Source organism: Camellia sinensis, chromosome 13 (genome assembly GCF_055761805.1).
Source record: "Camellia sinensis isolate YWXY chromosome 13, ASM5576180v1, whole genome shotgun sequence".
Classification (NCBI taxonomy): Eukaryota; Viridiplantae; Streptophyta; class Magnoliopsida; order Ericales; family Theaceae; genus Camellia; species Camellia sinensis.
The window spans coordinates 85,094,815-85,118,861 of NC_138973.1; the positions used below are offsets into that span (position 1 = coordinate 85,094,815).

The 24,047-nt window shown below is 35.2% G+C and overlaps 1 protein-coding gene across 1 annotated transcript; it reads left to right on the forward strand.

Moving 5' to 3' along the window:
• Positions 1-5,292: 5,292 nt before the first annotated feature.
• Positions 5,293-23,098, forward strand: ABCF3 (general control non-repressible 3). The gene is made up of 18 exons (XM_028246431.2): positions 5,293-5,626; positions 6,598-6,813; positions 7,093-7,276; positions 8,244-8,452; positions 8,609-8,767; positions 12,145-12,273; positions 12,361-12,462; positions 12,587-12,733; positions 14,122-14,184; positions 14,490-14,536; positions 14,710-14,769; positions 16,817-16,899; positions 17,530-17,624; positions 20,606-20,692; positions 21,556-21,643; positions 21,928-22,013; positions 22,460-22,522; positions 22,596-23,098. Exons 1-18 carry the CDS (start codon positions 5,423-5,425, stop codon positions 22,713-22,715), a joined length of 2,142 nt encoding a protein of 713 aa, XP_028102232.1. The 5' UTR covers positions 5,293-5,422; the 3' UTR covers positions 22,716-23,098.
• Positions 23,099-24,047: the final 949 nt, after the last annotated feature.

Here is a 24,047-nt window from a genome sequence, read left to right on the forward strand (position 1 = left end):
CCGGACCTCTCATCTCTCAACTGTTTCTGCATGACTTCCATCACAGTGAAGGCACAAGCCTTGTTCAGATCAACCTTGCCAATTTCAATTATGTACTTCATCCTCCTTGTGCTTCCATACACGCCGTAGATCTCTCAATAATGGCAACAACCCTCACTTCTTATCTCTCCTCCAAGCCCAAGACCCAAAATTGGATCTGACCAAGACCTCTTTCTTGGACCAGTCCTCCTTCAAGAGCTCACAACCACCTTAGCCATACAAGACTGTGTGTCATGGTTCATGGACACCAAAGCCCAGAATCCACAAGCACCACCGGCCTTACAATCTCCGACTGATGATCATCACATCTAATGGAAACTGTTTTGATGTGTTTATTATTTCCATTTTCTCGTCTTTTCTCGTGGTTCTCTCAATACACCACTTCTGTTTCAAGCTCAGGTTTTGCATAGCTTTCATCATTTTTGTCAAGTGAGACCATGGGTGAGTGGTGTTCAGGTGAGACCATGCAAAACAATAATAAAATATATCAAACCCATCTCGGGTCTCTCTCTCTCTCTTGGGGTTAGATGGGTGAGCGGTGTTCAGGTGAGACCATGCAAAACAATCATAAAATATATCAATACAACTTGTGCCACACACCCCTCATCATATCTTCATATTTGTTTACTCTTTCCACTTCCAACCATCTATCTTTCATCATTGTTTGCCCACCCACCGAATTGCCTATGATTGTATTCTTCCTGCAAACTCCTTATAATTCCCACTACCCCCACTTTACCTTTATTTATTTTATTTTATCTTCCCTTTTCCATTCCAAAAAAAAAAAAAAAAAAGCCACAAACCAAAACCACCAACCACAACCACCACAAACACCATTCCTGGATTTAACAAAACCGTGGGCCCCGAAACCACGTGAACCACTTTCCTTATTTCCCCACTCTTTCGTTTTGATTTCAAATCTATTCTTATTATTTCTTTCTTTATTTTTCTTTCACATTATTTTAAATCTTTTTCAAATTCCATTCATACCATATAGCTTTGCACACCAAACCTTGTTTTATTCATCTCAGGAATCTACTTCCTTCGCGTTCTCCCTAGAGAGTTACAAAAAAAAAAAAAAAACAAACAAACAAAAAACAAAAAAAAAACAAAAAACAAACAAAAAACAAACTGTCATTTCTTCTTACCGGGATCAAACCCGATCACAAACAAAAACTCTACTCTGCCGCCGTTCTCTTCTTCTTGCCTCCGTCCTGGACGGCCCTTGACGGTGTTGCCTTCGTGTTTCCCACGGCGCCGAGCTCGTTCCCTCCTCCCTACTCCTCCACTGCAGCATATGGCGGACCTCCAAATCGGAACATAACGGTGGCCTTCCGCTTCAGCTCTTTGTTTTCCACTTTTAGCACACATATCTCTGCTCGCGCATCCTTATACATGCGCTGGAGCAGAGCCAGTTAAGCGTTTAACTGCTGCACCTCATTTGTCCTACTCTGAAGCCGGTGCGACAAGTTTGTGACTGCCGTCATGGTCTCCACACATGACTTCAATGTATACTGATTGGCCTCAATATCTGATTGCGCTGTCATTATTTGCTCCACAGACCGCATAGGAAAGGTCAACGGAGCAAAACCAGGGGCGCTTGGTTGAGGTTCACGGGCCACCGCACCGGTTATCTCTCTTGTGGACTCGTTGAGGTCAGGAAAGAGAGTGAGCAGACCACGGGAAGAAGAGGCCATGTTCTGGGTAGCTGAACGGGAAGAAGAGGCCATGTTATGGGTTGCTGAGTGTTTCAGATGTTACAGAGTGTTTCAGGGTTTGCAGCTCTTAGAGAAAAGCTCTCAGAGAACGAAGAGGTTTCAACTGGTTTGTTCTGCTTCCAAGCCTCAGGCTTCGCTTTGGTTTATATAGACAATGCCGAAGAGGACGACACGACACTCTGTCGGTCACGTGCATCGCCGCGTGTCCGGCGCCCCTTTTGATGGCTCGCCGCTCGACGATTTCTGTTGGGCACGCCTTTTGATGGCACGTCTTTTGATAGAGTGGGCACGACTTTTGAGGGTGCGATATATATATATATTTATATTTATATATATATATATATCTTTTGGGCTCCCACGGTCTGACACGACCCCACAGTGTCTACTACAACGGTCCGGCATGACCCCGTAAACTGTCCCGACATTGATTCCGGTCAGCTTTTACATCGGTCCGGCATGACCCCGTAAACTGTCCCGACATTGATTCCGGTTAGCTTCTACATCGGTCCGGCATGACCCCATAAACTGTCCCGACAATGATTCCAGTCAGCTTTTACAACGGTCCGACATGACCCCGTAAACTGTCTCGACATTGATTCGGATTAGCTTCTACATCGGTTCGGCATGACCTCGTAAACTGTCCAGACCTTATCTTCTCCAACGGTCTGACACGATTACACAGTGTCTTCAACAACGATCTGACACGACCATACAGTGTCTCCTATCCTATTTTATTTTTTTAGTTTGTTTTCCTGGTTTGTTACTCTCTCCAAACTCAAGTTGATTAATTTTTATCCTCCTTGAGTTTGAGGGGGGCTGTTAGTGTATATTAGTACTTGTAATGATATTAGTAGGTTAGTACTTGTCTTTATTATACATTACTTTAAGTTAGTGTTTGGCTACTTTCGGCCACTTTCCTATTCAGATTTGTAATCCTCCCCTATATAAGGAGCTTCTAACATTGTTAAAGAAACAACATATATATCTATCAATACACAATTGTTTCTCTCTCTCTTTCCCTATACATTAATTCTAATAACAACAAATATTAAATTTTTTTTTGAACAGATCAAATATTAGATATATATGTTCAAATCTACAAGAGGTTTTTTGGCTTTGGTAGTTGGGGACGAAGTAAGAGGGACGATGATGGAAGATCTATTAGTGGCGATGAACTCAGATCTCACTGAAATGGAATCGAATGCGTGCTCCATCGTTGACTCTTTCTACCAATTTTCTAACTCCGATTTCCACCCCGACGAGCTCACAAGCGTCAACCGCGAGTGACAATGACCTCTTGACCATCAGATCTATGTTGTCCCAGATCTTCGTTTTTCGGCCTCAATAGATTTGAGGGAATGAGTTCCTTTTATTCTTTTCAACTCAAACAACGAGGCTGAAGCGTCGACGCTACGTGCGACGGCCAAATATGGTGGTAAAGGTGAAGCGGGAGAGGAAGGAAGAAGAGCGGGAGAGAACGGATGATGTATCGGTAGAGAGGTTTAAGGACGTTTTGGAGTCTCGCGAGCATCAGAGTTAAAATCGATAGGGAGCTCAAAGTCATAACGACGATAGAATTAAAGCCTTAGCGGAGGCGACGAACAATAGGGGAATCAAACTGTTCATAGCCGCCGCCACTGTCGTTCAACGGTGGAGGAACGACTGAAGAGCTTGTGGCAGATGACAATGGCTACTATCGGAGTTAGGTTTTCGACTGTGAAGAGAGAGAGAGAGAGAGAGAGAGAGAGAGAGAGAGAGAAAGAGAGGTTTCTGTTCAAACAAAGAAAAAGAGAATGTTTTGTGTTCATGAGTACCGTATGTGATATATATCTAAGGATATTTTGGTCATTTTGTCTAAACTTGTCCTTTTGGACAAAGTGCTTTAACGCTTAGATTTTTGGCCAACAAAATTGGAATTAGAATTTATAAACCGACTACTCAAGAATTAAGTGTAAGAAAAAATTTGTTTTTTAAAAAAATATATTTTTTAACTATTTTAACTAATTATCAAAATTAGCCCAAGTGAGATTTAATGTAAATAGGAAAGGGAGACTGACCAATAAGTCCTATATGTTGGACTTGTAATTTATATAGTCCCATATTTTTTATTGTGATCCATTTAGTTCTTTTGAATATGTAATGACTCATTTGCCCACCACATTGGAGTGTCATATTTAGAAAAAGTACACTAAATAATTTTTTTTGTGTCACATCATATTCATCACGTTAGAGTGTCACATTTGGGAAAACTACACTAACAAATTTTAAATTTTTTTAGAGTGTCACATTATGCCTGCTACGTTGGAGTATCACAAATCACGTTTGGAAAAAGCACATTAAGGATATTTTTTTTTAGAGTGTCACATTATACTTTCCACGTTATCACGTTTGAGAAAAGTACACAAAAGAGTTTTTTTTTTTGAAGTGTTACATCGTATCCGTCATGCTGTCACATAGGGAAAAATACATGGGTTTGTTTGGGAAGTGTGTTGGCTTTTTGGTTATTTTACCCCAGGGCTAAAAAGTCTCGTTTGGGAAGGACTTTTGACTTTTTGTGAGAGAAATAATGTAATGATTATGAATTAGATGTGATATTTTATCTTATTGGATTAAAAAACCTATTTTATTTTTTTGTGGTTATTTTAGCAAAAAAAAACCCGAACCCTCCCTTCCCAAACGAGCCCTAAAGAGTTTTTATTTTTTTTAAAGTGTCGTATCATATTTATCACATTGTCACATTAGGGAAAAGTGTACTAAATAGTTTTTATTTTATTTTTTTGAAGTAAAAGTTTTGGAGTGTCACGTTACACCCGCCATATTGTCACATTTAGGAAGCGTACATTAAGGTATTTTTAATTTTTTTGAAATGTTACATTAATACATATCACATTAAAGTATCACATTAACAAAAGGGTATTACTATATACTAAAACACAATCAAAATTAAAAATAAAACCACATTAAAAAAAAAAAAAAAACCCTCCATGAAGAAGACTTATATTAATAATTTTTTTTTTAGAAATAATTGGATTTATTGACAAATATCCAATAGAAAACTACATGTGTAATTTAGGTGGTGTTTGGCAAGTTGGGTTGGGGCTAAAATAGTCATAAAAGACAAAACAGGCTATTTTAGCCACAACAAACAAAACATCATATCTAACCCATAATCATTACACTCTTCTCTCACAAAAAAAATCAAAAAAGTCAAAAAGCCAAAAAGTCATTCCCAAACCAAACTTTTTAGCCCAGGCTAAAATAGCCAAAAAAGCCAAAAAGCCAAAAAGCCAACCCACTTCCCAAACGGAGGCTTAGTTAGCTCTCGTTTGGGAACAGGCTAATTTAGTAACTTTTTGGCTATTTGGCTAAAAAGATAGGTAAAAAAAACTTGTATGTTTGGGATAACTTTTTGGCTAATTACGAAAAGATGTGCAAAAAGTAGAGAGAAAAGAGAATATTTGACTTTTTAGTATGAGTTGTTGATTTTTGACTAATTTAATAACTTTTTGCTAATTGACTAAAATAACCTCTATTGAAATTTGACAAGAAGGCGGCATAGAAAAGTAGAGCATATATACCTCGCCGTCTCGTCATCGTATCCCCATTCATCGCCCTAGCGGCCCGGGTCGGAGCGAGTGCAACTTCAGAGGTTGTTGTACACGAAGATGACTCAGGTAGCGAGCACTGTCGTACACGAAGTGTTAGGTCGAAAAGCTCAAGACGTAGATCAACCAATCATCGACTACATCGTCAATGTCCTCGCCGACGAAGACTTCGATTTCGGCCTCGAAGGCGAAGGCGCTTTCGATGCCATTGGTGAACTCTTGGTCGATTCCGGCTGCGTTACTGATCATTCCGAATGTCGTTTGGTACCCTAAACTAGTCAAACTCTCTTCAATTACTCTTTATATATTCTCAATTACGATTTTATTTGATAATTTGCTAGAATTTCAATATATGCTAATCGATTGTTTCACGATTTTGCGCAATATGATGACATTGTTTTGTTGCTGAGAAAATAGTTGAATACAAAAGAGACTGATATGTTGGTTTGAATTTGAGAAAAAAAAGAACTCAAATCAATTAGGAAGGTTTTTTTTTTTGTATTTTGTATTTTGTATTTTGGGGCTTCATTATACAGAAACTCTCAAGAATTTGATGTGTTATACATTATGGCTTTTCATTCCTTTGATTGGCAACCACTAGGAGCAAAATGAAAACTTTGTGGGAAATGTTACAATGCACACCCTAAATGTAAGAAAAGTTCTGATTTTTGTGGAGAAAGTAAAGTTCTGATTTTTGTGATGAAAGTTTTGAATTTTTGTGGTAGAAGTTACAATTTTGTGGTGAGAGTTATGACTGGCGAACTTAGGGTGTGTACCGCTAAGGCTGTATTTGGTTGGAGAATTTGAGAAGTGATTTGGAAAAAGAAAGGAAAAGGTGTGTGAAATGTAGGTATAATTTATTCACATTTCATCTATTTTTTTCCTTTTCCTTTTCAAATCCCTTCCCACCCCAACCAAACTCAGCGTAAAGGTATGTATGAATGACAAAATTATGTTTTTTGTGGTTAAATACTTTTTGTGATGAGTAAAAGTTATATTTTTTGTGGTAAAAGTCATGTTTTTTGTGCTGAGCAAAATGTTGTACTCTTTGTGGTAATAGTTATACTTTTTGTATTAGGTGCTTTCCCAAACTTTATTTAGAATTGCCATGTTACATAATTTATTTTTAATGTTCTTTTTCTCCTACCCTTCCCATAAGACAAGTTTCTTGGTCTATAATATATCTTTTGCTCTTTCTAAAATCTTGATGTGATTGTCATGGAATTTTATGGTAGGTTTGTGGCAAACTGTCTGAAAAATTTGGAAAGCATGGGTTGGTTAAGCCTAATCCAACAGTGAGAAGTCTTGCAACGCCATTGAGAATGTTTGATGGAATGGATGAGGAAGAAGTTCCAAAGAAGAAGCCAGAGGTGATAGATGGTCCTGTGCTAACTGAACGTGACAGAATAAAGCTTGAAAGGAGGAAGAGGAAGGACGAACGCCAAAGGGAGGTAAGAAAGAAAAAATTCCGACAATAGGAAGTTAACATGTTTGATTGATAGTTATTGAAATCAATTAGACCTTATCAAATCACATTGGTAATATTATTTCTCTTCATTCTTGGGTTTGATATCAAACCAGGTCGAATTCCATTTCACTGCTTGGCCCTGTTCAGTTTAAATAATGATAAAAATGAGTTTTCTTATGTGTTGATGTTGTTCTTGAACCCGGATATTGGATTTGCTTTGTTATTGCTTTCTTTCTGATCAGTTTGCTCTCTGATTATACAGGCACAATACCAGACACATTTAGCAGAAATGGAAGCAGTCAAAGCTGGAATGCCTGTTGCATGTGTACATCATGGCGAGGGACCAACTGTCAAGGACATCCATATGGAGAACTTCAATATCTCTATAGGTGGTCGTGAACTTATTGTTGATGGTACTGTGACACTTTCATTTGGAAGGCACTATGGTGAGTTCGCTTTGCATTGCAACATAGTTTTCTTTCCTAGAATTGACATAACGAAATGAGCATACTGAATTTTGTATCTTGTGGGGAGGGATTAGATTCTAAATTTCTGTTGGTATCTGTATCATGACCATTTCTTTGCTATTTCACCAGCGTATTGCACTTCCAGCAACTGGTTATTCATGCTGCTTGACTATATTTCTATATCTTAGGTTCTCCACTGATATTTAGGCTCTGTTTGGGAAGGACTATTGGGCTAAAATAGCCAATAAAGACAAAATAGGCTAAAATAGCTAATAAGACAAAATGTCACGTCCAACCCATAATCATTTTACTTTTTTTCTCACAACCGTAACAGTTATAAAAAAATCCAACTATCTTCCCAAAACACAACTTTTTTAGCTAGACTAAAATAGCCAAAAAGTCAAAAAGCCAACTTCCCAAACAAGGCCTTAGAGTCTCTCTAAATCAATGCACTAATATGATTTATCGAGCTGCCACTTCGGAAGATTTGATTTTTTTTTCCTTGATGAGTGAAGAATTGATAGTTCTGTTACAACTTTTCCATGTAATGATTTAACTTTTGCAATATTCTTATATAATTGGTTAAAAGTAGATGGTGGGCAAGGATGCCTTGGGCTGCTACCTTTTTGGCTGAACTCCACAATAGTTGACCCAAAAATCTCATGAGATGGATATCACGTGGCTTGCACATTGCAGTACGTCTAAGGCTTGCATCTCTAAGAGGATCAATGCCACCGACAATATACATGAATCACATTTCTTTAAATTCATTGATAGTGCATGTTCTTGAAAGAGAGAACATTATTCTACATCAAGTATATTTAAAATACTTTTGATATTTAATTCACATTATGTCTCCCTTCAGCTGACATCCTGACACTTAGTTGTTGAAGTGCAAAGCCATTACCTTTTTGATGTATTGTATTGCATTGTTCTCTCTTTACAGGTCTTGTAGGAAGAAACGGTACTGGGAAAACAACTTTCCTCAGGTACATGGCTATGCATGCTATTGATGGTATTCCTAAGAACTGCCAAATATTACATGTGGAGCAGGAAGTTACTGGCGATGATACAACAGCCTTGCAGTGTGTTCTTAATGCTGACATTGAAAGAGCCCAGCTATTGGAAGAAGAAGTTCGTATACTTGCATTACAGGTTGAGTATACACTTAAGACACTTTCATGTTGGAGGAGAGTAGTGATTACTGCAGTAATTAACTTTCTGTTATTTTGCCTTTTATATTTTGGGTTGGATTGTGTGCCTATTTCTTATTTTATCAGACATTCTGATGATTTTGTCATTTTCCTTTAGAGAGAATTGGAGATGGAGGGTGAAACTGGAAAGAATAAAGGGGAGTTGAATGGGGGGATTGACAAAAATGCTATTTCACAAAGGCTTGAAGAGATATACAAGAGGCTTGAGTTGATTGATGCTGATTCTGCAGAGTCACGTGCAGCTTCCATTCTTGCGGTAAGTTCATGAAATTACATTTTGTCAGTGACTGTTAGTAATGTATCTGCTGGACTTGACCTTTAAGCTAGGTTTATCCTGAATTGCGGCTGGATTAATCTCTACCTCTGTTATCGCGAATCATTAGATTCTGACATATTTCGCAATTTTTGCAAAAATCGATATGAATCTATAGGTGAATCTATTTTGGAAGTAAATCTCTAGTGAATCGCATGATTTACAATTGATTCACTTTTTACAATTCATGCAATTTTTGAAACTATCATGTCCGACATATTTTGGGTATTTTTTTCTCCTTTTTTTTAGTAGTTAAAATGACAGAATATAACTTCTAATAGTGTTTAGTACGAAAATAACCAATATATATACATTATTTGTTGTTATTTTGGAAATCAGGGAGTTTTCAATAGGATCCAATCAGATTTAGTCAGACCGAATATATTTTTAACCTTTTCTTCTCATTTTTTTTTTTCTTAAAAAAATTCATAATGTATCTTTTAAAGATGTTTAACGTTAAGGTAGCGTGCAATATGAATTATTTATTGTTATTTTATTGAAATAAATATACTTCAATATTACATGGGTGAGGTCAGTTAAACCTAATGGTCCTGCAAGTTCTTTTATTTTAAGAAAAAAATACGTTTTTGAACAATAAGCATATATACCTTTTAAATGCTATAGGTTTTAAAATAAAAGATTCCAATTAATTCTTATTATTGGGTCATTGTTATTTGTAAAGGTGTGTATGCTTATGAAATATCACCATCGGTGTTAAGTTATTGTTACTTGAAAATTGAGAGTTTATCGTTGTTTACTTTTTGTATTAAGAATGGTTTTGAATGATGATCAAGTAGTCTAATAATAGGTAAGAAGTTAACACAGGTTCCCATGTAAGATGACGATCATACCTTTTCTTGTGCGTTTTTTGTGTTGGTGAGACCAACTTTTATTGTCATGGCATATTGGTTTAGATCTAGGAATGTCATATATCTTTGGAGCTATGTTTAATAGTTTAAGATATATTTGATATTTTCCATTGTCTGATACAATTTCAAGTTTTGCCCTGGACTTATGTGAGTTTTAGTGACTGAAATTTAATGATTTCTATATCTTACTTTGTTCACTTCGAGTAGTGTAATGTCTGTGTTTTGTCATACCTTAGCTCTAAAAACTGAAGTGTTTTTGTTTTATTCTTTATGCATTGGGTTTGAGGTTTGCGATATTTTATTCACTTTCCATGAAGGACTTCATAGGCCACACATTAATTTAATTGGAGGTCTCAAAGGGCCTGCCCATTGATGGACAAAATAATAAATTATATTACATTTGGCTAGCTTACAGACTCTCACATTGATGAGAGATAGAAATTTGGGTTTTTGGTGAGGACGCACGCAAGAATTTACTCCCCAGCAAGACACGCTCTAAAACTTTAGCTCAAGGAGAACACAATATGCGAAAAAGACTAAATTGTCCTTTTATTGAAATCAATGGACATTGTCTTTCAAATATGACTCTGTTTATTTTTTTCTCTCTATTTAAATATGTATATATGTATATATGTAAATGTATATATATATATATATGTATGGCGAGTCCACTATCTAATCTGATTGGATTACAAAAATTTATATTCAAATATTTTATTGCATTTGGTGTCCCGGAGGATATTGAATTGGTTTAGCTTCATGTGGCGATGATCTCAATCGTGCTTCTCATGGTTGTGTTCAATGACTGTTCGGTGTGTGTTATTTTTATGGGGATTGTGGTCAAAAGTTCCTCATAATAAAATTTTCATGCAATAAGGACATGTACAGAAATTTTGCCTTACACATAACACTATTATCAAAATGTGACTAATTTTATATTTCAAATTTTAAAATGATATAACTGTTGATATAGATACCGGTTTTTAATAAAATTAGTATTTTTGGAATCCTTTCATTGAGATCTATTAAATAAGATTCATGTTGGCCATGAAATTCTTAAAAAAAAAAAAAATAATCAAAGTTTACTGTCCAAACTAGTGTTAATACTAAAATCTTACTCTGTTCATAGCAAAATTTTACTATCTAAATTTAGCTTTTAAATAGTGAAATACCATCTGCATCACTAAAGTAACTATATCTGTAACTGCCATTAGTACAAATATAAATAAAAATTTATCAAGACAATGAAATGATAATATAACCAGAGTAACTGTTATTAATTATAACTTTAACAGAGTAAAATTTTACAGTATTAATAAATTAAAATTTTTCTGTGATAACAAAGAATCTATTATTTATACATATGAAATCTCCACATACACAAGCAATTTATTGAAGATACGAAAGACAAAGTGAGTCCCAACTTTGAAGCCATTCATTTCTTATACCTGAAACAACTTGAAAAATCTTTATTTAAACCTTTCATCAAACAGTTTGTGCCCACTAATGTGCACAAGAGTTTTGGTTTAATATGGCACTAAGAATTTCTTAAATTAATGTTTATAAAATTACAAATTATTTCTGACCGTAAAATTTTAATTTCTATTCAAATAAAAAATTACTCCATCACCACTAGCAAAGTTAATTTAATAATATTACAATGACCACTTTTACACATCACATTAATATATTGTGTATTGATAACAAACATGAGTGATGAGATTCATTTAACCAATACATTATGACAAATGAGACAAAACAAGCACTTAATTAAAAGTCACAATACACTTGTGTAATGCAGTTTGTAAAGCATCAAAAACTTGCTGGTTGATTTGACTAATACCATTATCACAAATTGTTTGTGTCATTTGTTTTGTTGCTGTAGAGAAATACACCTGTAATATATACTGTCTTTTTATAAACTCTTGAATGACCTTGGTGCACCTTTCAAACCAACCACGCTGAACAAATGTTTTTTTTTCAGCAAAAGGACAAATTCGTTGTCGTGTGTCATTTGTGTTCTTCTCACATGAAAAATCTATTTTTAAGGATTCTATACATGAAAAATTGTGTAGATGTCCTTTCATTAGAAGATTATATTAAGAGATTTTTGGCCAAATTACCCTAGAAATTTTATATTTTTCCTAAATTCTATTTAATGTCAACTATGTTTCTACATAATTTACAACATCTTATCTAAGAATATAATCTAATTAACATCTTATGTAAGTGCCCATGATGTGTGTATCTATATCCAACTTTTGGATACATCATCCAAATATCCTAAGATTTAGATTTAAGAAGGTCTAATGCTGAAACCCGCACCCGATGCTCATGCCCAAGTCCATGTAACATAGGTTTTCTTGATTTTAGATATGCCATTGATTTTTCATTTTCAATCTCGTATCCCCCTTTCCTGAATCATATCTGACTTATCTTGATAATCTTCAGGGTCTCAGTTTCACTCCAGAAATGCAGAAGAAGGCTACAAAAACCTTTTCTGGAGGATGGCGAATGCGAATAGCACTTGCTCGTGCACTATTTATTGAGCCTGATATGTTACTACTAGATGAACCCACGGTACATCACGTGTGGTTTGTTCCCTTCATAACATACATTTATTTAGTAGAATTGAGAAAGAACTTACTCTTCCCTCTATTGTGGCAGAACCATCTTGATCTTCATGCCGTCCTGTGGCTGGAATCTTACTTGGTGAAATGGCCGAAAACATTTATAGTTGTTTCTCATGCTAGGGAATTCTTGAACACGGTACCATTTCTGTTATCCTGGACTATCTTATTTGAAGATTAGTGTTATTGGGTCAATTTGATATTTTTTATAATTTTTTTGTTATATAATCATTTGAAATTTCACTGGCTAACTTCTCTTTCAGGTGGTCACAGATATTCTCCATTTACATGGACAAAAACTGATTGCATACAAAGGAGATTATGATACCTTTGAGAGGACAAGAGAGGAGCAGCTCAAGAACCAACAGAAAGCATTTGAGGCAAATGAACGTGTGAGGGATCATATGCAGGTTTGTTTCATTGCTCCTTTACTACATAATGAAGTTGCATATATATATTTTTTGTTTTATTGTGTTTACTCTTTTGGTTTTCTTTGGTGGTGCTCATCTTGATAAGGTTGAGTTGATATTTATGATTTCATTTTACAGTTCTTTTCTTGTCATTTCTCATTGTCCTACATATGTAAGAAGCGCTAAATTTCATTCATTACAGAGCTCATCTTGTGTAAAACACAACTCACCTCATAGGCCTTGATGGAAATCTCTTGAAGTCAGTTACATGGATGGACCTGTCTTTTCTAGTCACTTCCTTGTAGAGCCATATAATTTGTAAATCATTAAGTCAATCATCTCTCAGCTACTACCTTTACCTGTGTTATTTTTAGTCTTCCTCTTGTCCTTGTGGCACCATCAAATTGGATCAAATCTGTGTATTTTTTTGGGTAAATAAGCATTTTTATTACGAAAAAAAAATTATAATGCAGCTCAAGACACGTTCCTGTAGGTACAACAGCCCATAAAGGCCACACACTCAAAATTGAGAACACACCCCCATCCTCTGGTGCATTGGTTGGTCTACATTGCACATGTTGGTTGGTCTACATTGGACATGATCAAACCATTTCAAATTTTTTTTCTCTATTATCTTAAATTGGTGCTGCTTGTAAGTTCTAACTTTAAAAAAAAAAAAAGGTTCTATATTGCTACTTATCCATCTCATCATCCTCATTTGAGCCATGTTCATTCTTTGGCATTTTTTTTTTCTTAATTGACCAATATTTTGTACCATAAAGCACAGGTGCAATCATATTATGTAACCTGATGGCTGTGTCCAAAAAACTTCACTCTCTTCTCTATTAGAAAAATGGTAGTCCAGTTGCTGTTGTTGTTATGATATGTACCTTAACCTTCTTTATCCAAGTTTTTATATCCATTGGTAGTGCTGTGATTTACCTTCCAATATGAAGAGATACTACAGTTGCTGCATTGTGTTGAGCACACGCATGTGGATATAAGTGTGCAGTTTGGCACAAGTACAGGAAGTTAGAGATGGAAAACCCTCAACATCTGCCAGGGTTGGCAGCCACCTGCAAGGCAGGGCTTTTATAATGGGTAAATTATGAAGAAAGTAGCACTAAATAGTAGAGTCCTCAACTAAAATGCATACTGCACATATTTTACCGTAAAAGGTTGTTGACTTCTGCAAGTGATAAAATTGTTAATTTGCATTGACCAGGGTCCAACATGCCAATTGTTGATGGCAAGAGATCTCTTAGATGTCATAGATAACTAAAGAATTGTGAAAGTGCATTCTCTTTTTCTTTTCATGTCATGTTTTTCTAATTTGTAAAACCTTAATGCTTAATATGCAAACCTTATTTATTTATTTTATGCTGCAGTCTTTTATCGATAAGTTCCGCTACAACGCAAAGCGTGCATCTCTTGTTCAGTCGAGAATCAAGGTACTTTTCACCATTACTCAAGTGTAGCTCTGTCAGCTGCTTAGAACCCCTATATTCAGCTTTGATTTTTAATGTTTGGCTTGATGTGTTTAGACTTCAGAAACATACTGTGTAGTTGAAATAATGTCAAATGTCAGTTGGCTAGTTATTCCCTTGAATTGGTTGTGTTTGTAGTGCGTTATTATCTTATCATCTATGAACTTGTAACATTTGGTTAATTGAATTATTTAGCTTTCCTAATTACCTTGTTAGTCCTGTTGTCTAGAATGTATCTTATTGCCTCTTTTTTTCCTTGAATTCATCAGGCATTGGAGCGGATGGGTCGTGTGGACGAAGTTATTAATGACCCCGAGTATGAACTGCTTCCTTAAATCTGTGTGTGTGGGTGCATATTTTAATTTTTGTCTCTGGCTGATACATTCTTTACACCCAAATGTCTGGAATTTTGATGTTGGATGAATTTTGCATTTCATTTCCCATTTTAGCTATTTTTAATTATCGTTTTTGGACCTTTATGACATGCAGCTACAAGTTTGAGTTCCCTACTCCAGATGACAGACCAGGCCTACCTATAATAAGTTTCAGGTTTGGAATTACAAGTGGTACTATTTTTATTTCAATGTTATCATAGGTTGTCTCCAAGTTACTTGAATTTCTCTGGTTCCTCAAATATGTATAAAGAAGTCTTGGCATTTTGTTTTGGGTAATTAAGCAATTTTATTACCAAAAATGAATGGATGAACATTGAAGCTCAAATCACAACCCCCAAGGATACACAAAAATATTGCCAATGCCGGCCAAAACCTCCTCCGAATGAGGACCAAAAAAAAAAAAGAAAAGAAAAAAAAAGCCTAGAAAGAGAAGCTTAGCCAAAGAGGCAAATTCAAGAACAATCCAATAGGCAGTGACAGAGCTAGGAAATTACTTCAGGATCACAAACCCCAGATTTTTTTATTATTTTTTTTTGGAAAATGACAAAAAATGATGGTGTAAACTTTTTGAACTAATAATAAACCCAAAACTTAAATTTTATTAATAATGTTTCCAATGTAAACTTTTACAATTGACCTCGATGAGTCTTCATCTTTTGAAAGCTTTGCTTTGTAGTAGCATTATCAATGCAATAAAAAATGTCCTTTATGATCCATCATTGTTGAATCCAGCTCCAATCAAATTATTACCTACATATATATGACATTGACCATCTAAGTAAAAACACCTATAAAATAATCAATTGAATTGATAGACTGGTTCATCGTTAAAAAACATATTCATTTAAAAAATTAGCAATAATGCTTCAGTAATGCATCAAGAGAGAAAACCAAAAGCATATATACACAACAGATTCCCAAATCCCATTCATGGCACATTCATTAAATTCATTATAAGAAGGCGTTATATATTCTTAAAAGAATAAAACATGGCAGATTGAGTATTAAAAAAAATATATATATATAAATTCAGCCCTAATCATATATATGCATCAGGCCATTGCAAATTCCAAATCTCAAGAAGCAAAAACATAACCCAATTGAATACACAAGTAAACAATCAAGAATGAAGAACAAAATGGCAAAACCCCATAGTATCAGATCAACGGAGAGAGGAAACTTACAGATTCGAATGATTTTCAATGAACTTGTAGTCGGCGGTGGTTGATTACCTAGAATACTCACTGGCCAAGACCACCGTCAGTCTTTCAATCGTGACTCAAGGAGCTTGGGAACAATGGAACAACAGCCCGACGGGAACAAAAAGCACTGATATGAAAAAAAAAGAGCTGTGGTTTTTTACGAATACTTTGTTCTTCTTCATAATCGGTTTATGTATGATGCATATAATGTTATATATAAAATATAAAGGATTTTAAAGAAAAAACTAAGGGGTTTATAAAATTGTTGGGGGGCATATGTAAATTTAGGAGAGGCATATGTAAATTATAGGAGGGGCAAATTGAAAACTATATTTAAATCTATATGCAAAAGTAAATTTTTTGAGAATCTGAGGACGGGCATGTGTCCCTGCTGGGCACACTGTAGATCTGCCCCTGCCAATAGGCTAAGAACAACAAATCAAAAAGTTTGCTTCTTCCTACCAAGCTTGAGTCGACAAATCTTCTGTTCAAGCTTCTGTTGGTTTTGATTCCACAATGATGGAAGGCTACCAATATTTCCCTTTCTTCATCTTTTGATGGAGTTGATTTAACAACCATTTCAATAGCACCATTACCTTCACACTCATCGGCTTCACTCACATCCTTAGATAGAAAACCACATGATTCTTCATATTACTAGCCCTACCTTGAGAAGAAATATTGCAAGCATTACCTTTTACAGCCCCATCTTTCTCTGTACCTGAGTCGAGCAAAACAAACTAGTTGGATTGTGAGCCAAATTTCTTGGTTCTTGCATGGTAGTATTCGTCTTTGTGGAATTTACCACTCAAGTCGAAGAAGTCCTGGCATCTGCTTAATATGTTTCTCAATTTTCTGTGAGCATGCTGATGTTAATTTTTTTTTTAAGGCAAGTATGTTGATGTTAAAATTTTATTCCCTTGTCTACTAATATTATTGTTCAGTGTATAGATCAACTGCTTATTGGAGTCACTTAATGTTTTATAAATGTGATTGCAGTGATGCATCTTTTGGTTATCCTGGGGGGCCGTTATTGTTTAGGAACTTGAATTTTGGGATTGATCTTGACAGTCGTGTAGCAAGTAAGGATCATTTTCTGAATTGGTTACATTTCTGCTTCTGAACATAAATTGCTGGGCGCTCTTTCGGCCTCGTTTGGGAACAGGTTATTTTAGTAACTTTTTGGCTTTTTGGCTAAAATATAAGGTAAAAAAAACTAGTATGTTTAGGATGACTTTTTGGCTTTTTACGAAAAGATGTGCAAAAAGTAGAGAGAAAAGGGAATCTTTGATTTTTTGGTATAAGTTGTTGGCTTTTTAGTTTTTTTAGTAACTTTTTGACTTTTAGGCTAAAACAGCCACTTGCCAAACGAGACCTAAATTTTCTTTTTAGCTTATTCTAAATTTCTAATTAAGACTTTTGTGTTTTTTCCACTTAATGTATTACCCATATATCTATTTGTTCAGTGGTTAACATATCACTCTTGTCACAGTTACTTTTTTAAATAATTGGAAGATATGTTGTTTTTATATGTAATTATGTCTTTTGTATTTTTGAAAATGTCATCTCAAGGGGTTTGTCCTTTAGACCTCATCTTTTCGGGAACTTAGAATTACATAAAGATGATATGAGAGAGCAATTACTTGAATATCATGTTAGGCTGCTCAATTTATCCTCCATTTGAATTTCTAATTATACAACTTGTTTTGCAGTGGTTGGCCCAAATGGTATTGGAAAATCAACTATACTCAAGCTGATTGCAGGGGAGCTGCAACCAAGTTCGGGGACAGTTTACCGTTCGGCCAAGGTATTTATTTACTTGCCACTATTGGATAGTGACCACCTTTAAGGGAAAACTAGAGTTTTGTGTATTGCTCCAATTTTAAAAAAATATATGTAATAACATGCAATGAGTTAACTGCAAATACCTGGCAGGGTCAACCCCTGGGACGCTCCCCACAACATTATACAATCAAGTCCAGCCAACATTAAACAACCATCAAAGATGGCTAAAATACAATCAGAGCCTATCACTCAATATACACAATCACAGATCTTAGAACAGATTCCAATCTAATCAAACCATGCTTAGATCTCAGACTTACAAAATATCATTTTCCCGACCTTTTCTACGAAAAATTAAATCCCCACTTTAGTCATATATTTGTGTTGCAACTGTCTCCAGTACATTATGCAGCAGCAAATCTATTTCTCATATCATTGCCAATGCTCTCAATATTGAATCCCTGTTTCAGTTGTCTGCAAAGGTTCACCTGCTCGTTCTGTGCAAATATGATGACTAGAGCCGCAAATGCAGCTTTTTTAACCAGACTCTAGAATATTTTCTATAAATTTAGACTTACTGAATTAATAATCTACTCCCAAGTCCCATTAAATTGTACAAGATCCAAATTTTCAACATTGACTGTCACAAATAAAATACAACCTGAGAACAGGTGATCATGTGTTTTTACCTGACCTTGACAAAGCTCTTACTATTCATAATTTAGAGTTTCTTTTTTCTTTTTTTCTTCCCCCCCCCCCCCCCTTCTTTTCTGTCAGTGAGTCCAACCAATCTAATCACGAAGTGTAAACCTTATTTAAACTTTAGCCTGTCCTTTTCGGATTAGGGATACAATGTTATTTCACTGTTTTATTTTTCTTCTATCCATATCCAAAGCTACTCACCTAACACTATTTGTGGTCATACTTGGCCATTGCAAAATTTTACGTTTTTTAGGGCTGTGGTCCATGCTTTAGTTTTTGATAAAAACTTTCCCATTTCTTATTTTTTATGTTTTTAATAGGAGCAAAAAACTTAAAAATTCCTGGAACTTAAAAAAGTAGTCCAAAGTTTTGTGTTTCATATGTTTAAACAGTTTATGATATAATTTTAATATAACCTCATTTTTTTATACAGGAATGCTCAAAGCGAGAATGCCTTAACATTATACAGTTTTATTTATTATTGGATAACTTGAATTTATTTTATAGTTGTCAAATCGTGAATCGTAAAGATTCAGTCACTTTTTCTAAGTTACTTAGAAAAATATATTTACACACTTAGATGTTAAATATATCTTACAAATAAAAAATATTTATACTTAAATTAATGAAAATGTTGTTTTGAATGATGATCACGTGGTCTAATAGGTAAGAAGTTAACACATGTTCCCATGTAAGATCACCATCATATCTTTTCCATTTTTTAGATATTGCTTACCAACAATCTTAATAAAGAAAGTAAACAAAGACAAATTCTCAATTTCTAAGTAACAATAACTTAACACCGATGTTGATATTTCATAAGCATACATCCTTATTTTCTACTTCAATATTACCTCACTCATGTAATATTGAAGCATATTTATTTCAATAAAATAGCAATAGATAATTCATATTGCAAGTTACTTTAATCTTAAACATTTTTGGAAGATACACTATGATTTCTTTCAAGAAAAAAAATTAGAAGAAGGGTTAAAAACATATTAGGTCTGACTCAATTTGATTTGATCCTATTGAAAACTCTATGATCTCCAAAATAACAACAAATCATGGATATATGTTGGTTATTTTTGTACTAAACACTATTAGAAGTTGTATTACGTTATTTTAACTAAAAAAATAGAGAAAAAAAAAGGAATCAAAATGTGTCGGTCATGATAGTTTTAAAAATTGCATGAATTGTAAAAAGTGAATCGAATCGTGAATCGATAGTGAATTGTGCGATTCACTAGAGATTCACTTCAAAATAAATTCACTCATAGATTCGTATCGGTTTTGCAAAAAATGCGAATCGAATCGCGAATTGTAAGATTCTGATAACAGGTAAAAACTTTCTATGCCATACAAATTCAGTCACCAAATTGATAGTTAAAACTTGAAACATGTTCAGCTATGAGAAGAAAGAAGTTTCATTGCTTTTCACATACTAGTCAGTGTGTGCCCACCCAATGGGTGTGCTGTTAAATCTGTAGAATATAAATTCTGATTTTGATATAAAAGTATATATGTTGTGTGTTGCTCAAATGGTAAAGATAATGATTGTTTCCCAAACCGAGGTCTTGGGTTGGGTTCGAGTCCCAGTCACCACTCCATATAATTTTTGTTTTAAAAAACTATTGTGGGGGGATTTTGGGAAAGCCCAAAATATGAGATGTCAACACCATGAGAAGCCTTCACATATATAATAGTATAGACTAAACCAAATATATTTTCTGACATTTAAATTTGAGTTCTGGATAAATATCTTCAACTTATTAAATCCAGGGACTCTGTCTTGGATCATGTTTGCTGGGATTATTTGCCACTTCATCTGTTTCTTCATTTCCATGCCAATCTTCACTTGTTAAAATTTATATCAGTCAGTATTCCTTTCCTTTTGCTAAATACTCCAAGGTGATTGTGGATGGCCAAGGATACAATTTATAGTTTACTTCCAGCTTGAGATTTGGTTAGTCATTGCAGCAAGCAATATTGGGGGCCACCTTGTAATGCCACTACACTGCTAATGTGATAAATGTGGTCCTTGATTTTTTTAGTTATGTCTGTTGGATGTCATCACAGTATCCTATGTAATCCTAGCCTACTTCGCACTTGTCACTTGTACATGATTCATGTTTCTTTAAACTTATATACTGCGTTTTCCTAGCCTCTTAAGTTGAGAAACACTTAAATTTTAGTTTCTGTGGACTGGACGATGACTGCTGAAAGTTTGAGATACTTCCAAACTTTTTATGGCCTCACCTACCTTAAGTTGCTGGCACTAATGTTGTTCTGTCTTTACAGGTTCGCATTGCTGTGTTTAGTCAGCATCATGTAGACGGGCTAGACCTATCTTCAAATCCCCTTCTATACATGATGCGCTGCTTCCCAGTGAGTTTCTTCTCAGTATAATTTATGTCTTGGCTTTTGATTTTTTGGTTTATGTTCACTATTGAGGTTGTGATTAGTGCATTTATTGAGTTTTTAAATTTATGGAGATGGGGAAAAAAAAAGGAGAGAAAGAAATGAAAGAGTTATCAATGCGTCTAGGTATCTGTCTGCAAATCCAGCTAAGATTGCTAGAAAGTTCAAGATCGAGTTTCACCTCAGCTATGGAGTTCTAACCTTCCAGAAAATCAGCTGGTTTCTTCTATTCTATACGTCATTAAAACTTTTCATCCATTGGCTAATAACAGGATCCCATAATGTTTTGAGTGAAGGCAATCACCATCGTTGTGGATGGGTTTCTAATTTAATGTTTATATTTATATAGTTTTGCACCCCTTGGTAACTTCCCCCCCCCCCCCCCCCCCCCCCCTTTTTTTTTTTTGCAAATTCTATAGTTGGATTGAGAGTCCCTCGGTGCTTGTCTTGTCTGCCAATGGCAAAATATCAAGTTGATGGAGATCAGGAGCTGTCCTAGCTGTGTCACTTTCTAAATTAGAGTTTTGTAGAGGGAGAGATGATTGTTATAATGATATCTGGTCTGCATGACAACCATGATATGGGTGACTCATTGAATGATGTCCTAGAAATAGATACTGAGGAGTCTATAAATGACATTTTCGACCACCAGGGATAACTTGATCCCAGCTTATATGTAGTTATATATGTCAATGTCTGGAAGCATACATGATGAATGTAAATCTTTATGGCAGGCTTTTTTAATGATTTATCTTTTGTTGTATGATTTCTTTCTTTCTTTCTTTCTTACTTGCTTTTTGTTTTTGTTTTTGTTTTTTCTCCTCTTGCAGGGTGTGCCTGAACAGAAGCTTCGAGCTCACTTGGGTTCTTTTGGTATAACTGGAAATCTTGCTCTTCAACCAATGTACACCCTGTCTGGTACCTACCTTAACTTTTCTATTCATTTTCAATGTTGTAAGGTGGAAATTGTACTTTACTAAATACTAAAACTTTGATTGGACTTGGACCTGAAGAAGACTGCCTACTACATTGATTTAGTTCTTTGAAAACCATGCTCTGAATTTAATGACTACATGGACAAACTAATTTTTCTCACACCATATAATTCGTGGAGTGAACCTGTGTAATGACTCATAGCCTATAGCCTTCTTTACTGAAGATTTCTCTGCATGTATTATAAACTGCTCTGGATACTATGTCAGGTGGTCAGAAAAGCAGAGTTGCATTTGCAAAGATAACTTTCAAAAAGCCTCATATTCTACTGCTAGATGAGCCATCGAATCATCTTGTAAGTTTGTATCATGTTTTTATTTGCTTCATTTATTGCAAATCTCATGTGCAGGATTGTACTTATTAGAGGAAGGTAAAATTAATCCTTTGTTATCATGTGATTCGAAGATTATCCAGCTCATTGTTCAACGGGATGTTCAGGATCGTGGCAGATTGGTTTCTGGATTCGCTTATTTCAATATTTAGCATTTTGAGCTAATTCAAACTGCTTAACTATTAGGGGTCATTTTGTACTGGAACCTGCATATGGGGAATGCAAATGAATGTTTGCAGCAGTAGATTTTCGTAATGATTTATGGTCTTCCAAAATTGGGTTGCTTTCTTTTTTTGTTTTTTTTTTTTTTTTTGTGGGTTGTAAGCCTTGCAATAAGAAAACAAAAGCATTGCAACTGCATATTTGATTCTTTGTTCCCTAATTAACATAGTAATACTGGTGAAATGCAGGATTTGGATGCTGTGGAGGCATTAATTCAGGGTCTTGTTCTGTTCCAAGGAGGCGTGCTGATGGTATTGTGCCTCTTCTCCTTCAATTTCCAGTTGCAATTGCGACAACAGTATTTAATCATGTCTTCAATTGTAGGTGAGTCATGATGAACATCTGATATCTGGAAGCGTGGACCAGCTGTGGGCGGTATCCGAAGGGAAAGTGACACCTTTTGCTGGGACATTCCAAGATTACAAGAAGATACTTCAGTCCTAGGATGACTTGCAGTGTTTTTTTGGCTGTTAAGGTAAGGATTATCCTAGAAAGTTTTGTGAGAATTAAAATGTTGTGAGCAGCCCTTGCAGAAAACAAACAGGTAGTGGAGTTGGTCCCACCGTTTCTGAGTCATGATACACAGGAATATACAGCATTAGTGATGTTTTGTGTATTTACTAGATAGGGAAGATGATTATGGAAGCTTATGGATACAATTAGAAGTACTTGTTAATTGCTCTTACAAGTTATTGTGGACATCCTAGGTAACTGATCAGATGTTTTCTCTTAAGTTACAAGTTATTTCCAATATTGACCGCTTACACCTTATCAACATGTTCTTTAGTGAAGTCAATATAACTATATAGGGTGGTAGTTGGTTTTCATTGTTCTTTTACTTTATTGGTGGATTTTTTTGTGCATAATAAGCTCTTCTTGAGGAGCAAATAAGTATTACCTTATATTGACCATGATCACCTAGGAAAAGTTTATTGTTACTTGGTTTGGTAGCCCTCTAATAAATGCTACGGTATTATTTCCTTGTTGGTTGCTTCATGGACTTATTTAGGGAATCAATCTATCTTCTACGGCATGCGAAATGATGTGTTTTTAAACTTTTGTACAAACATGCATGAAAAGTATCGAGCTGATTTGGTCTTGGGCTTCTATGAAATTTTTTGTTGAAAATTCTTTTCTGTTGAATTTCTATTATGAACAGAAATTAATATGTAAACATACAGAGTTGTTTGCGTACATATGCTATATGGTGACTGGTACTGCTGGCCTTTTATAAGTGTTGCTCTAAAGAGTTTTTAATTTTTAAGATAATGAAAAAAGTAGATAAATTCTTTAATTGTTTTTCATATGAGAAGTCAGAACTTCCATGGACCATCAGTTTTCCTCTTGTTATTTTTCTTTCCTCTGCAACAAACCCTTTGCTTTGTTTTGCTTAATTCATAGAGAACCTTTCCTGTTTTAAACATCTGTGGGAGTTACTAGAATTTGTGTTTGTTTCTTTGAAATCTGTACTTTGTTGTCGAAAGAAGTAGATGTCTCAAGATTGTTGAGTCTGCAAAGCTTTTGACAGTGAACGAGGGGGTGGGTTCTCTGCTTTGAAGTGTTGTCTCCTGAACATACTGCTCTTCTTCATGAACTGTTTGCATTTTTAGTAAAGTATTTTCAAACAGTATTTACACCTGACCTTGGAAAGATAATCCAAAAGACCATGGGAGGCGAATTCCCAATTCCACTCCTTCCTTAGACATACACCATGCCAATGCCACTAGCACAACACTGGCTTGTAAAGCTTTTCATTTGGGTTACTAGGTCCTCCTC

What these genes read in the sequence shown, in the direction of transcription:
- ABCF3 (XM_028246431.2), top strand. Translation starts at nt 5,423, where the DNA reads ATGACTCAGGTAGCGAGCACTGTCGTACACGAAGTGTTAGGTCGAAAA. An exon ending in GTGCAGCTTCCATTCTTGCG is followed by an intron (nt 8,768 to 12,144) that starts GTAAGTTCATGA and finishes GATAATCTTCAG; the next exon opens with GGTCTCAGTTTCACTCCAGA. An exon ending in CTACCTATAATAAGTTTCAG is followed by an intron (nt 14,770 to 16,816) that starts GTTTGGAATTAC and finishes ATGTGATTGCAG; the next exon opens with TGATGCATCTTTTGGTTATC.